The sequence below is a fragment of the Boeremia exigua genome, assembly GCF_020726555.1.
Source record: "Boeremia exigua strain MPI-SDFR-AT-0100 chromosome Unknown C7974scaffold_1, whole genome shotgun sequence".
Lineage (NCBI taxonomy): Eukaryota > Fungi > Ascomycota > Dothideomycetes > Pleosporales > Didymellaceae > Boeremia > Boeremia exigua.
Genome location: NW_025763518.1, coordinates 535395 through 549608, shown reverse-complemented (window position 1 = coordinate 549608; position 14214 = coordinate 535395). Strand labels below are relative to the sequence as shown.

General features: G+C 56.7%; 5 protein-coding genes across 5 annotated transcripts; all 5 read left to right on the top strand.

Moving 5' to 3' along the window:
* The first annotated feature begins 60 nt into the window (after nt 1-60).
* Nucleotides 61-1308, top strand: C7974DRAFT_324566 (uncharacterized protein). The gene is made up of 2 exons (XM_046138955.1): nt 61-973; nt 1020-1308. The coding sequence occupies exons 1-2, from the start codon at nt 360-362 to the stop codon at nt 1144-1146; spliced, it is 741 nt and encodes a 246-aa protein (XP_046002418.1). The 5' UTR covers nt 61-359; the 3' UTR covers nt 1147-1308.
* Nucleotides 1309-1470: 162 nt separating this feature from the next.
* C7974DRAFT_2937 (PRP1 splicing factor, N-terminal-domain-containing protein) lies at nt 1471-4745 on the top strand. Its single transcript, XM_046137666.1, has 2 exons — nt 1471-2041; nt 2145-4745. Exons 1-2 carry the CDS (start codon nt 1680-1682, stop codon nt 4573-4575), a joined length of 2793 nt encoding a protein of 930 aa, XP_046002417.1. The 5' UTR covers nt 1471-1679; the 3' UTR covers nt 4576-4745.
* Nucleotides 4746-5886: 1141 nt separating this feature from the next.
* On the top strand, nt 5887-7578 carry C7974DRAFT_467455 (uncharacterized protein; the record flags this gene model as incomplete). The annotated part of the gene is made up of 2 exons (XM_046146362.1): nt 5887-5979; nt 6016-7578. 2 exons carry the CDS (start codon nt 5887-5889, stop codon nt 7576-7578), a joined length of 1656 nt encoding a protein of 551 aa, XP_046002416.1.
* Nucleotides 7579-8399: 821 nt separating this feature from the next.
* Nucleotides 8400-10759, top strand: C7974DRAFT_407390 (uncharacterized protein; the record flags this gene model as incomplete). The annotated part of the gene is made up of 3 exons (XM_046143232.1): nt 8400-9339; nt 9394-9579; nt 9639-10759. The coding sequence occupies 3 exons, from the start codon at nt 8400-8402 to the stop codon at nt 10757-10759; spliced, it is 2247 nt and encodes a 748-aa protein (XP_046002415.1).
* A 488-nt stretch (nt 10760-11247) lies between these two features.
* On the top strand, nt 11248-13943 carry C7974DRAFT_2834 (fungal-specific transcription factor domain-containing protein). The gene is made up of 3 exons (XM_046137604.1): nt 11248-11651; nt 11736-12908; nt 12958-13943. Exons 1-3 carry the CDS (start codon nt 11431-11433, stop codon nt 13916-13918), a joined length of 2355 nt encoding a protein of 784 aa, XP_046002414.1. The 5' UTR covers nt 11248-11430; the 3' UTR covers nt 13919-13943.
* The last annotated feature ends 271 nt before the right edge of the window (nt 13944-14214 follow it).

The following is a 14214-nucleotide window of genomic DNA, read 5'->3' as shown; positions in this document are numbered from 1 at the left end:
GGCGATCGCTGCATGGTTGCGCGCTGCACGGCTCAACGGTTGCGGGCGGGAGCTGGCTGCGACCCACACTTCCCCAGCACCGCACACGCTACGAGCCGACCTACTGTTAAAGCAGCAGACTCCCAACCACCCCGTCAACCAACGTCCTCCGCGCCGCCGTGCGCTTGGGTCTAGACTCGTCTCTCGACCATGTGCGACTTGGGAGCTGGACGCCGCCAGAAAAGCAATTCGATTCGGTAGACAGCGCCCGCTGCGACTGCAGATCCCCCCGTCGGCTCCGCTCCCAGCTTACCGGCGCATTGAGCCTGTATGTAGTTCGTGGCCTGCATCCTGTCCTCACACTACACGCACACTATACCATGCCCACCTGGCTGGTGCACGGCTTCCGATGGCCGCGCGCCCAGGTGCGCATCCACACCATTCTCCAGAACCTCGACGATGTCGCTCCCGAATGGCTCATGGCCCCTGCCACCCAGGCCTGCCTGCACACCAACTTCAACCAGCAGTGGCCCGCTATCGTCGCCCGACTGCCAGGCCTACGCTTCATTGAGCAGTACGATCCAGACGACCTCACGGTAAAGGACCAGCCGTATGCGTACGTGTGCGACCAGGTCCACGACATCAGACTTGGGATAGACATTGACGACGCACGAGGCGACCAAGTCTCAGACGACCAATTGGCTGCCATAGCAGAGCTCAGAGACAAGGTCACGCCCGACGCGAAGCTCGGCTGGTTCGTGGTCGTCAATGGCGACGTGGAGCGCTGGGCGCCGCCGCTGGAGGACGAGGATGAGCTAGCAGACGAAGACGACGAGGACGCCGAAACAAAGACCATCAGCCCGCCAGCACGAAGCCTGAGAAGCAGCGTATGGACCGGCAGTAATAGTGACACCAGTGCGCCGGAACCAGTAAAACCCCAGAGCAGCCGGAGCATGAAGAACTGGATTGGTGGCATAATCCGCAAGACACGAAGGTATCTTCATTGAAACTTCCCTGTTGCTACATACTGACCCCTACAGCTCCAAGAGCCTGAGAAGTGAAGCGAAAGCGACTCCCGCGCCCCCAGTACCGCCGTTACCGCCAATGTCGCCGAAAGCAGCACTTCAGTCTCCGCCAGCAACACTGCCACTTCGGTCAGCGCAGTGAGAGCCTTGAGACAAGATAGCTGACAGACTACGATTACACGAACATGCGCTGGCACGTTCAACCATGTACATGATTTTGGAGATACCATAGATGATGCACGGAGACATATACAACTTGGAAGGCTGTCTGTAATAGCAACAATGCGAAACATTTAATTATACCAACCTCACTCTCCACATACATAATAGAGTAGGCGATGAGACAATGTCGCATGTCAAGATCATGAACATGTCTTGTCGCAAAGCTACCATTTTGGCTAGCGGCTTTGAGAGCTCGTGCACGTGAGCGCGCCAGCCTAACTTTCTGAGCGCGACAACTTGTGCAGTAATTTCTACACCACACCATTGCCACCCCGTAAAGGCTCTGCGAAGCTTTCCAAAGCTGCATAGCTCCAGCTATAGCCACAAACATCAATACAAATACAAGGCATACGCGACGATTCAAGCTTCGGCACCAGACGAGGTTTGCTGGGCCTCCAGAGCCCGCGCGACTAAGACCGAAAACGCCCTCAAGATACGCAAACCACCGCCAAGATGAGCAGACGCGACTTCCTGTCTATGCCCGCGCCCGAGAACTATGTGGCTGGTCTCGGGCGTGGTGCCACTGGATTCACAACCCGAAGTGACTTGGGTCCGGCGAGAGAGGGTCCTTCGGAGGAGCAGATGAAGGAGATGCTGGCGAAGCGCGCCGCTTCTCTGGGACAAGCTGCTCCGTCTGCGTACGGCGTCACAGAGAAGAAAGAAGAAGAAGACGACGAGGCAGACCGCTTTCAAGATCCCGACAACGAAGTTGGTCTGTTCTCGAGCGGCATGAACTACGACAAGGAAGACGATGAGGCGGATAGGATCTACCAAGAAGTCGACGAGAAGATGGACAAGCGACGGCGAGCAAGAAGGTTAGTGCCCACCATTTCCTGACCCCGACCCCGTACCCTACGTCCTTGTTTCGAAATATTCATCGTGTTTTTCTCCACGAACAGATACCGATGTCCGACCTAGGGAAGCTCGCGAGCAACAAGAACGAGACGAATACGAAAAGAACAACCCGAAAATCCAACTTCAATTCGCCGACCTGAAGCGTGCGCTCGGCGCCGTTTCCGAAGAAGAATGGGCAGCGCTGCCAGAGGTGGGAGACATGACGGGCAAGGCGAAGCGTGCAAGAGAAGCCCGCATGGCGAACGCACGTTCGTATGCAGTACCCGACAGCGTCCTGTCAGCGGCGTCCAAGTCTGGAGAGCTCGAGACATCCATTGCCACGGACGATGCAAGTTCGGGCACCATGACCAACTTCGCCTCCATCGGTGCTGCGCAGAAGTCGGCCCTTCAAGTCCGACTGGACTCGGCAGCTTCCAACCCCGGCACTCAGACCGCAACGACTTCTGGGACAGCGACCTCGGTCGACCCGAAGGGCTACATCACGGCCTTGGACAAGAAAGAAATGCAGGGCGGCGAAGTTCCGGTGGAAGATATCAACCGAGCGCGAGTGTTGCTGGAATCTGCCGTCAAGACGAACGTCACCAATGGCCCGGGTTACGTCGCGCTGGCACGTCTGGAAGAGGTCGCAGGAAAGCTTCACACGGCAAGGAAAGTCATTGAAAGGGGGTGTGAAATGTGTCCAAAGTCAAGAGTCGTGTGGGAGGAGGCTATCAGGTTGAGCCGCGAGAACGTTCACAACGCCAAGATCATCGCAGCGAGCGGCATCAAGCTCAACCCCAAGGCTATTGAGCTGTGGAAGGCAGCTATTGATCTAGAGCAGACGCCAGCAGCGAGGAAGAAGGTCACCCGACAAGCATTGGACCACAACCCACAGTCTGTGGAGCTGTGGAAGATTCTGATCAACGACACAGAGGATGTTGAAAATGTGAAGCTGTTGTTCGCAAAAGCTACAGATACAGTCCCACTTTCAGAAGAGCTCTGGATCTCCTACGCACGTGTGAGCGATGCCGATGCGGCCCAGCAGGTCCTGAACAAGGCTCGCAAAGCCATTCCTACTAGCTGGGCGATTTGGGTGCAGGCTTGCAGACTGCAAGAAGAGCTCGGAAAGGTCGACATCTGCGACAGGATTATGGAACGTGCGGTCAAGGCTTTGATCAAGGAGAATGCCATGATAAAGCGCGAGGAGTGGCTGGCCCAGGCCGAAATCTGCGAAGAGGAGGGCGACAGGGTCACTGCAGCCTCCATCGTGAAGGCGACTGTTGGCTGGGGGCTGGACGAGGACGACGAACGCCGCGACATCTGGCTTGAAGATGCAAAGAGCATCTCCAACCGAGGCCGATACGAAACTGCGCGAGCCATCCTCGGACACTGTGTGTCGATCTTCCCGTACTCAACAACCGTGTGGCACGCGTCTGCCGACCTGGAGAAGCACCACGGAACGACCGAGTCCATGCTCAGCGTTCTCGAGCGCGCTGTCAACGCTTGTCCAAAGTCAGAAACGCTGTGGTTGCTGTATGCACGAGAGAGGTGGCAGTCCGGAGACGTCGAAGGCGCTCGGCAAGTTCTAGGCCGCTCTTTCGAACAGCTGCCGGGTAACGAAAACCTGTACACGCGAGCTGTCGACTTCGAAGCGGATGCCGGTAACTTCGAGCAGGCGCGCAGTTTCCTGAAGGTTGCACGGGAATCGGCTGCCACGGACCGCATATTTATGAAATCTGCGAGTCTCGAGCGCCAACTCGGCGACTTCGAAACCGCAATCGACATCTGCAACCAGGGCATCCAGAACTGGCCCGGCAGCTGGAAACTGCACGCCATCAAAGGCCAAGTCTACGAGCAACTCTCCAAGCTCAAAGAAGCCCAAGAAGCCCTCAGCCTCGGCACCCGCGCCGCCCCCAAAGCGCCCATGCTCTTCATCCTGCTCTCGCGCCTGCAAGAGAAAACCGGCGCCGTCGTCAAGGCCCGCTCCACCCTCGACCGCGGGCGGCAGCAGAACCCCAAAAACCCGTCCATCCTCCTCGAAGCCGTGCGCCTCGAGCGCCGCCGCGGCGATATCCCCGCCGCGCAGAAAGTCATGGCCACGGCCCTCCAGGAGTGCCCGGCCTCGGGCGCCCTCTGGGCCGAGAAGATCATGCACCTCGAGCCGCGCACGCAGCGCAAGCCGCGCGCACTCGAAGCCATCAAGAAAGTCGAAAAGGACCCGCAGCTCTTCGTCGTCGTGGCGCGCATCTTCTGGGCCGAGCGCCGGCTCGACAAGGCCGCGACGTGGTTCACCAAAGCCGTCGTCCTCGACCCAGACTACGGCGATGGCTGGGTCTGGTACTACAAGTTCCTCGAGCAGCACGGCACCGAGGACAAGAAGGCCGAGGTCCTGAGTAAGGTCGCGCTGGCTGAGCCGCGCCACGGCGAGGTCTGGCAGAGCGTCAGGAAGGATCCGAGGAACGTAAGGCTGGGCGTCGAGGACGTGCTGAAGCTCGCGGCGGCGCGCGCGGAGTAGCACCGGTCCTGTCCGGCCAAGTGGAGGGCGGTGTGTAGACACGGTAGACTCGATAGACGCGGCGCCGCCGGCCCGCAGGAAGATATCCTTTGCCATTGCTCGCAGCCTCCCCGCGTCCATCCGCGCCCGCCGTGCTTCGTCCCCGTCCCCTGGCTCCAGCAGTGCTCCCGTCTACGCGCTCCCGACACACAACTCGCTCTCCAGCACCGTGAGCCGCCTGTCGAGCCCGCGTCTAGCTGCCACCCTACTCCTACGCTCTGCTAAAAGTGTAGCAAGCCAGTAGAGGGCTTAGACATGCTCTAGCCCACAAGAAGATATCCTTAGCTTGCTGCCTCTTAGCCTACATCCGCGCCCGCCGTGCCTCGTCCCCGTCCCCGGGCTCCAGCGGTCCCCCGTCTACGCCCCTCCTCCGACACACAACTCGCTCTCCAACACCGCTCGCCGCCCGTCGAGCCCGCGTCCAGCCGCCGCCCCACTCCCCCGCTCCGCCAACCGTGCGGCGAGCCAGTGGAGCGCTTGGACATGCTCCGGCGTGTCTCTGGCAGCGGGAGGGTGGGCTTGCAACGGACTGGGGGGGGGGGGGGGGTCGGAGGCGGCTTGGCGCGGGAGCGTGGGGGGGCATTGCGCGTTCGTGTTCTGTGCTTGGACGGGGCTGGCTCGCGTGGAATTAAGGGGCGGGGAGGTGGTGGTGGTGGGGTTTGCGCTGCGGATGTTGCACTGCTTGTTTTCACTGGGCGGAGAGGTGTTGGTGGTGGGCGCCGCGCTGCAGATGTTGCACTGCTTGTTTCCACCGGGCTTGGTTGTTCCAACGGCAACGCGTGTGGCTGTGGGCCGGGAAAGCGGACGTTTGTTGATATGTTTTGGTTGCTCTGGATGTTGCACCGCGCCTGCAGTGGACAGGGGCTGGGGTTGTTTGCTCTGCATCTCGATGCTGGGATTGTTTGCTCTGCATCTCGATGCTGTGCAGAGGGACGAGAATGAACTGTACTAGTATCCAAGGCGGGTTCGCTACTGTTGTACCCCGTCCACCCAGCATGCATGCGAAATTCATGAATCTCACAGGCCGAGTTCCGAAAAAAGCACTTCTCAGTGCCGACCGTTTCTTGGGGTCTGTACTACCTCACCTGCGTGGCTTCCGAAAAGGGCGTCGGCTAATTTGGCAAAAGCATATAAACCGAGCAGCACCTACGGTCACAGTTCACACAACCACTCCTCCCCTTCGTTTCTGACGATCGCGACATGGGCATTCTGACCCTGTTGCTGACTTCACCATTCTCATTCTAGCGTGCTTCCACGCTACCCCACTGTGCTATGGAGGCGCTCCCGCTACTGGTCTTGGAATCTGTGTGCGAGTACCTGGCGCACGGTGAACCACGGAAGACCAGTTTGCTTGCTTTCGCGTCTGTCAGCAGAACCTGCCGCGCTGCTTCACACTGACAGCGGTTTTTACAGATATCAATCAACATAAAAGATGGCTATTTCCCTCAATCACTGGAGCGGGTGGAGCGCATGTTGGATGAAACACAAAGTCGTACTTGCGTCAGGGTTTTGAACCTCGGCTGGGACAGGGCTCTCTACTATGAACCGTATGAGATGCTCATGACACCCGAGAAGAGGTTCTGTGCCTCGTGCCCACTTCAAAACGCGAGCTTTGAGGGGAAGAAGCCTCGCGATGCAAGATGGTGGAAGCCTCTTGTCCGGTTCCTCTCGAGCATTCACCTTAAAGACGTCATATGGGCGTCTCAAGAGCAGGTACCTCGTTGCATCCTCTCTGTCTTGAATGAGCAGATTCCAAGGTGTCGACTGCACGTCTATGGATTCGATCTCCGAAGTCTCCACCAGAGTTCAAAGGATTCACTGCAGAACATCAATGACACTGAGTTTCTACTAGCAACATCACCATGTTTGTACAACATCATCACAGCAAACAAGCCGACCGATAACTTGCACTGCGACAACTACAATGACGATGCGATATTACAGTTAGCGGCAGGGATGGCGTCTAATCTGAAGCATGTTCTTGTATGGGATCAGACCATCACGCCGTCCGGGGAATTCGAGAGAGGGAAAAGACACGCACGACTTGATTGGCGAGGCTTCCGTCCTCAGTCGGATAGCGAGTGGTGCGCGACACCTATAACGAAGGGTCAACTCCACAGTCTGACTATCGACCCTAGAATCGCGATATTTGCCACACGATTGACACTCTGGCAAAAGCATATCGACTTTTCTGTCTTACGCACTCTGACACTCGCTAATAGAATCGAGCTGGGTGCACTCCAAATCCTGGTTGCTCTTGCGCAACAAGATGGGCTCTGTCATCTGAAAGCTCTAGACCTGCCAGTTATCCACGAAGATCACGAAGAGGCAGACTCGACGATTGCACGACTACTATCGTTACTGAATCCGTTGGCCGACCTTGGAGTCGTCGCAGTCGGAGATTGTGTCTACGAAGCGGCCCTCAAACAACACGGCGGCAGTTTGCAAGTCTTCCGCGTGAAGGATACTGTTCTTTCCGCGCAGCAAGTCACCCAGCTTCGAGAATCGTGTCCCAAGATCAGGAAGTTGAGCATTGAGATACTACGGTCTGCGGGAGATCAGGTCGAAGTCAAGACATATCGAAACCTGGGCTCCATGCGATATCTGGAAAGCCTGTCGCTGGTGCTTCATTGTATTAAGTCTCTTCAACTTCAAGAGATTGAAGAAGCGAAGCAAGTATCAAATCGCCGGGTTAGAAAAGCGAAGCAAGTATCAAATCACCGGTTTGAGAAAGCGTTCGCAGTAGCATATCGCCAGGGTTTGATTAACGCTGCCGTAGACAAGACCCTCGCGATGTCTATTTTCCGAACGATATTCGACGCTCATACTTATACAAAAGCATACCTGCCACCCAAGCTGACTAGTATACAGTTACGAGTAAACGCATCAGCATTGGGCGTAGCCGGGGGGGGACTGGTTCTTCCGAGGTCTCCCTTTCCACATAGGAAGAAGCTGGGCATGTGAATGTGACCGTCGAGACACACATCGATGGAGGGTCACTGTCGATGAGGTGGCGGTCGAAAACTCGGGGTACCCCAACTTTGGCCAAGACCGTAGTGGGATGGCATTTCCTGGGAACAAGCAGCAGGCAGATATCTGGAATTCTATCTGGCCTGAAACTGGAGCCGGCTTGAAGAATGACTGGCGCAGCTTCCCGCTTGCTGATGAAGAGGACAAAATTAGAGGCACTGTGTTTTTTGTATCAGGAAAGGCGTTATCTCGAAGAGGATAACGCCTGAGATCTGTCCTGCTTCTATGATCAAGATACTGGCTGGGCGTTGGTGCAACCTCCAAGACGAACTCCGACAGAAACTAGACCGGGATATTGAATTAGAGCACGATATTTGTGAGATGATCTATAACCGAATCTGTTGCACTCTGGTTGATGGTGCAGTGAACTCAATTCGTACCATCGGTGTTGGAGCCACTAGCGCCACGCTAGCAAGATGCGGAGCTCGGAGTTCAACGCCGTGCTCTTCCCTCCTCAACTCGACATCGTTGCGCATCACAAGCAGCTTCGCATTGAAGCTCTCGCTTACTTGTCAGGCCATGGCACAGATCTGATCCAATAGTAGTACTCTGCGAGGCCGAGACACTTCTAAAAGTTGCTGCACCTGCGCTTCACTGCGATCAATTTCGGCGTTGGCTTGCGCCACCACAACCAGCTCACAATGGTCCGAGTACAGCATTCATCCTCCTCATTGAGCTGTACTGACCGTAGAGGATAGACTGGCAATCTCTTCCCTGCGCGTCTGCGCACGACGCACATAGAAAAGCATCAGAACATGACGTACCGCCGCAACGGCAAGTTGCAGGCGTGCGAGCCTTGCCGCAAAGGGAAGCTCCGGTGCGACCACATGATGCCCCATTGCGGGCGATGCGTGAAGAAAGGCAAGAGCGATAGGTGTGTCTATCACCCGGCGCCTTTGACGAAATCGGCCTTGAAGTCCCCCGCGCGGCTGGATCGCATGGCAGCCAGTGTTGAGGCTGAGGGGTCGTTGGGCCAGCTTTCCCCGGGGGTAAAACAAGTATCTCCGCCTGTAGCATATCTCACGTACCTGGAGCATACCGACCGCCCGGCTAGTTTTCCGTCGTTTGCTGGTTCGGGACAGTCCGAGGGCGGCATCACAGCGACCACCCTAGATAGTCTACCGAAGGCTCGGCTTGAGAAACAGACTAACGAATCCGCGATTCATCAAACATTACAGGAGTCAGATAGGCCCCCGGTGGATCAACTCATTCGTCTGGAAGCACAGAGATTCGAGAACGGTGGCTCTTTCATCAGTCACTCTGCGGTCCTGGCTGAGAACGAGCCAAACATTGGACTCTCACCCCCAGAATCGTATTTTTCTGAGCTGCCACAGGCACACATTGACAGAGGCGTAGCAGTGCTGCTCATGCTGCGAGACATGTCTTCCGTACAAAAGTATATCGACAAGTGGTTCTCGTTCGCCGGAGGCGTCGTGGTGATCGAGCCCATGGTTAAGATCTATCTTGACGGGCTGTGGTCGACATGGCATAAGATCCTTGAATCTTCCAAAGCCGAGGATTTACAAGCCATGTCTGCGCAGGTCTGGGAGAATACTTCCAGGCCCTTGTCACGGCTTTTGAAGCGGGATACAACTCCTCGTGACTTCTGCGCAAGCGTGACTGGGGCTAATCTTAGATGGGAGGTCATTGGTATCATTGCCTCTCTGGTCTCGCTTGTAGCGCAGTCTCTGAAGGGTGTGTTCTCCCTTGAGTGTGACAGAGTAACAGGCTGCTAACAACGCGCTTCAGATGGCGATCCCGTATTTTGCTCGCATGATGCGCCACCCGTTGATCGATCTGCGCTGGCGATAAGCATGTATAATGCTTCCGAGACGTGTGTTCAGTTCTGTGACGAGCTCGGCCTACTGAACGATGCATATCTGTGGCTCCTGTATGAGAACAACATAGCGTATTGTTCACTACGCTCACGTGGAAGTGAGTCAATCTTCGAGGCTGCATGAGTCCGACTGCGGTGAATATGCTGACTGATGTAGGCTACGACAATTGGAGAAAGGCATCGGCATTCTCTGCAGCACTGCAATGTGCGAACCTCCATCAGGAGATCAGAGTCGATGACAACACTCCTTTCTTCATCGCTGAGTTGCGTAAGCGGCTATTCATCTGCGCGTATAACAACGACAAGACCTCTGCGGCTTTCGCTGGACGCCCGCCAAAGCTGACTCGGCTTTACTGTCGCCTCCAGATCCCACTCGACCTTACAGATGCTCAGACCATGTCAGAAGGAACCGAGTTGCAGGCTGCTATTGCGGATCTGGACGAGGAGGGATGGAACCAAGAAGGGGTCGTGCAGCGTAGCACGTTTGCTCGCATCTCAGCGACCAACGCCCTGATCACTGAAGAGATCCTCGAGATTTCCTTGGGCCAGCTGACCCAAGACGACGTCGTTCGTCGTGCTGCTGATATTGAAACGCGGGCACTCAAGTCCTGGGACGACTTACCAGAGTTTCTTCGCATCGACACAAGTGATCCCTGGAGCTCTCGGCGATCGCCACTTGAGCTGCTATTCCTCATCTTCATCCGCCTTGCCAGTCTGGACCACCATTTCCTCTTGCAACGCACGTTGAGCAAGAAGGTGCACTGCGGGTCACCTTGCCCGAACACGAAGCTACTCTCTGTGTGCAGCGAGATCTTCAGAGTCGTGGTCATGATGGTGGACAACAAAGACTACTTCCGCGACTTCCAGATCGACTTCGTCCAGATCCTATGCATGCACGGGATCCCCGCCGCCGCCGTCCTGGCCATGGAACTGCTCCACCAAGAGCGAGACCCCGCGTCTGCTTCCGCGCAAGCATACCCGCTCCACCGCTCCGACACCATACAGAGCCTCTCGGTGTTCGTCGCGTGTCTAGGCACCATACGGCCAGACGCAAACGGATTCCAGAGCTGCGACCGCGGGAAGATCTTCGTCAAGAAGATCCTCGATCTCATTCTGGGACCGGGCCCCGCGGCGCCCAGCAGCAGCCGAGCAGGTCTCGATGGCGAGGCGGATCCTACGCTTGGGGCGTCGCTGTTTGAAGCCGGGAACGATGCGGATTTCATGCGCTGGCTGGACGATGTGCATTGGGATCAGGAGACGTGGATTAGCTTTACCTGAGCGGTGCTGGGGACAAAAAAGGACACTTGATCACAAAAGAGGACACTCCCTGAGATACACGGAAGGTTCTCAGGCCATGGAACGACTAGCAGAGAGACTGAGCTTCGCCTAATGAGGCTATGCCTGCTTTTACTTCATCTGCCCCGGTCCTAGCCAGTGCGGCGGGCTATTGCGGTACGAGGAAGCTCGTGTTTGCGAAGGTCCAGCCTTCTGGACATGTGAAGCTGCAGCATACATAGTGCTGTACATGTGCAAGTCGACACGGGAAGGATTGATGTGCAAGAATCGGCCCTGCTTTGTGGCATCCAGTTCTAATAGCCTCACCCAGATACTCATGTGCCGTCCGATCTGGCAAGGCATCTCGGTAGGCGTCTTTGACAACAGTTCGATGTTCAAACAGAAGTAACGCCGCGCGTCAAGAGGAGATGCACAGTGTTTACGGTTTTGCCAGAAGACGCAAATGAGCAATATTTAATAAGCCAAGCACTCCATATGCATAACGTCGCTAATCTGCGAACTACCCCGTATGTCAGATGTACATGGGATCGAGCCGCACTTATCCGATGCACAGTGTCACGTGTAGCGCCAACTCGCTTTTCCGACCCCACGTTTTTCGGAGTCATTCTCCGTGTGTCCACCTCCCATCGCTAATCGATTGATCTCCATTTACAATGGACGACATGAGTCCACCGCAAGCCCCGTCTGATACGGGAGCAAGCCCACATTCATGGATACCTGCAAATCGCAACAGCGATGTTGTGGACGGCGCGTTGACCTCGGCAACGACGCCATCGAACGCAGGTTCAAGTGAGCAGCGTTCACCGCCAGCCAAACGGCGCAGGGAAGACAGAGAGAGGACCAGGGTCAGCAGAGCGTGTGATAGATGCAAAAAGTAAGTCTAGTAGCTTTGCAGCTCATACATACGACCTTGTTTGATCATTCAAAAATTGCATGGTCTTGTCCCTGACAACATCAGAAAGAAGACGCGATGCACAGGTCGTTGCCCATGTACACTCTGTCTCCGCGCTGGCCTGTCCTGCGAGTATACAGCGCAGTACACTCGCGGCCGACTGCCATCAGTCATGGTTGACGAAGCTGCCATGTCCTCGGCTTCCAAAGCCGGCATCACACAGCCCAATGCATTGCCTCTTGAAGACAATCCACTGCGAGACTTACCGACCTTTCAGTACGCAGGACAAGGCCTCGATGCATCATCAGCACACGACCGCCCGATCTTGGAGAGAGTGAACAGACCAAATGGCCACAATGAGGACGCCAATCGTGACCCACCATCAAGAACTTCGCCAGAGCCGGCACAGGCGCAAACTGATTCTCAGGGCCATTACGTAGGGTCTTCCTCTGGGGTATCGTTTCTGATTCGCATTCAAAAGCGACTGCATCAGAACACCCCAACATCACTGGACTCATCCATCTTCGCATGGGGAGATTCGCCGCTCGCTGACTTTGACCCAACATTCTTCGTACTGCCCCCCAAGCCCGATGCCCAGCGACTCGTAGAACGGTACTTTGACTATGCTGCGCCAACGCACCGTTTCATCCACCGGCCGACTATCGAGAAGTGGGTGCACGAGTTCTACGAAACCCAGGGCGACATGCACGCCAAGGAAGATGCAGCAGCGAAGACTGCACTTCTGCTCATCGTCTTCGCCCAGGCACAGGCCTACATGCCTCCAGGCAGCACGACGCGAGAGAACAGCGCACGCTACTTCTTTGCAGCTGAACACCAGCTCTCTAAAGAACGCGGTGCGGTTCGTCTCGCTAGTGTCCAAGCACGGCTTCTGCAGTGCTTCTACCTCCTCACACAGTCGCGTATCAACCATTGCTGGTCTCTTTTCGGAACAACGTCGCACCTGGCTCTTGCCATCGGGCTCAACCGCGGGCGCAGGTACGACCCTTCAGCAACCGTTGACTACGTGGAGCTGGAGAGCCGCCGACGGACGTTCTGGGTTGCGTATTCGCTCGACAAGTACCTTTCCGCGGCACTAGGACGGCCACGCACATTCAAGGACGAGGACATCGACCAGGAGCTGCCGACGGTCGTGAACGACTCCGATCTCCACCCACAGTACATATCGCCCTCGACTTCCAAATCGCCGTCGCAGATGATGGCGCCTGTGGAGCACATCAAGTAAGTCTCCGACGAACCGTAGACACTTACAACCACTGACCACTAGCAGGCTCACGCGCATCGTCTCCCTTGTCCTGCGTGACCTCTACCCCATCCGCCCACCCTCACTTGCCTTGCGCATCGAGCTCAGCGCCAAATACACCAAGGATCTGGACCGCTGGCGCGAATCCCTCGGCCCCTTCCTCGACGCCGCGGGCATCGAGTCCTCCCTGCTCATCCCCATCTACCAGCGGCAGCGCGGCGTGCTCAACCTCGCGTACTACCACGCAATGCTGCTGATCCACCGGCCATTCCTGCTCTCCAACTTTGCCAACCTGACGGGCATCCGCAGCCACCCGAGCTACCGGGCGCCCGCCGACACGAGCTCGAATATCGCGAGCTGCTTGGACGCCGCGATGAACATTGTCAGGGTCGTGGATGACGTGTTTACGTCGTCGAATCTGTTCCGCGCCTTCTGGTTCACCCAGTACTACGCGTTCTGCGCCGTCGTCGTGCTGTACATCTACCGCATCCGACAGCACCTGCTCTCGCCCGGGCAGTGCGAGGCGTACTTTGCCGCGGGCCAGAAGTGCCAGCGGCAACTGGAGAGCATCAGCGAAACGGACTGCCTGGCGCGGCGCTACTGTGTAGTGCTCGAGGAACTGCGGCTGGAAGCTGCCCGGCAGACAAACCAGCACAACCGAACCGGGTCAGGCATCACGGACACGTCGTCGCTGGCTATGCCTGGGGCCGGCGCTGCGGAGCACAATCAGGCCAACCCGGCGGTGCTGGCGGTGCCGGAGGCGACGTCGCAGAACGGTGCGAGTCCGGACATGACAGCCTCGTTCTACAACAATGGCAACGTGCCGCAGACTCCAGACAGCACCATGTTCAATTCAAACTATCTGCCGTCAAATATGGCGGATCTGACGAGCTGGGGCCAGTTCGATAGCCTGGTCACAGCAGGAATAGGCATCTTCGACGGGGGCTTCCAAGGCGATCAGAACTTCGGGTTCGGGTTCAACCTGTAGGCTCTGGTCTGCCGTACACGTTAGTAACATGATAGCTTCATAGCGGGGTGTCAACATTGGGATCTGTATGGCGGCAGGAAGTGCGAGGAGGAAATCTGGTATGGCTGCTGGCGGGCTGCAGCAACGCCGGATGACTGGCATGGAATATAGACACCAAACACAAGACTGCCCAAAGCCCATGCCTCAATTCCCGCCTTGCCCCGTCTCACCCAGACCAGGCTCCGTGGTGCCGTGCATCTGCCAACCGCCTGTCCTCTAGAACCACACGCTCGTCGCAGCATCCCCGGGCTTGGAGC

What these genes read in the sequence shown, in the direction of transcription:
- C7974DRAFT_324566 (XM_046138955.1), top strand. Translation starts at nt 360, where the DNA reads ATGCCCACCTGGCTGGTGCACGGCTTCCGATGGCCGCGCGCCCAGGTG. An exon ending in ATAATCCGCAAGACACGAAG is followed by an intron (nt 974 to 1,019) that starts GTATCTTCATTG and finishes TGACCCCTACAG; the next exon opens with CTCCAAGAGCCTGAGAAGTG.
- C7974DRAFT_2937 (XM_046137666.1), top strand. Translation starts at nt 1,680, where the DNA reads ATGAGCAGACGCGACTTCCTGTCTATGCCCGCGCCCGAGAACTATGTG. An exon ending in AAGCGACGGCGAGCAAGAAG is followed by an intron (nt 2,042 to 2,144) that starts GTTAGTGCCCAC and finishes TGTCCGACCTAG; the next exon opens with GGAAGCTCGCGAGCAACAAG.
- C7974DRAFT_2834 (XM_046137604.1), top strand. Translation starts at nt 11,431, where the DNA reads ATGGACGACATGAGTCCACCGCAAGCCCCGTCTGATACGGGAGCAAGC. An exon ending in GCGTGTGATAGATGCAAAAA is followed by an intron (nt 11,652 to 11,735) that starts GTAAGTCTAGTA and finishes TGACAACATCAG; the next exon opens with AAAGAAGACGCGATGCACAG. An exon ending in GCGCCTGTGGAGCACATCAA is followed by an intron (nt 12,909 to 12,957) that starts GTAAGTCTCCGA and finishes GACCACTAGCAG; the next exon opens with GCTCACGCGCATCGTCTCCC.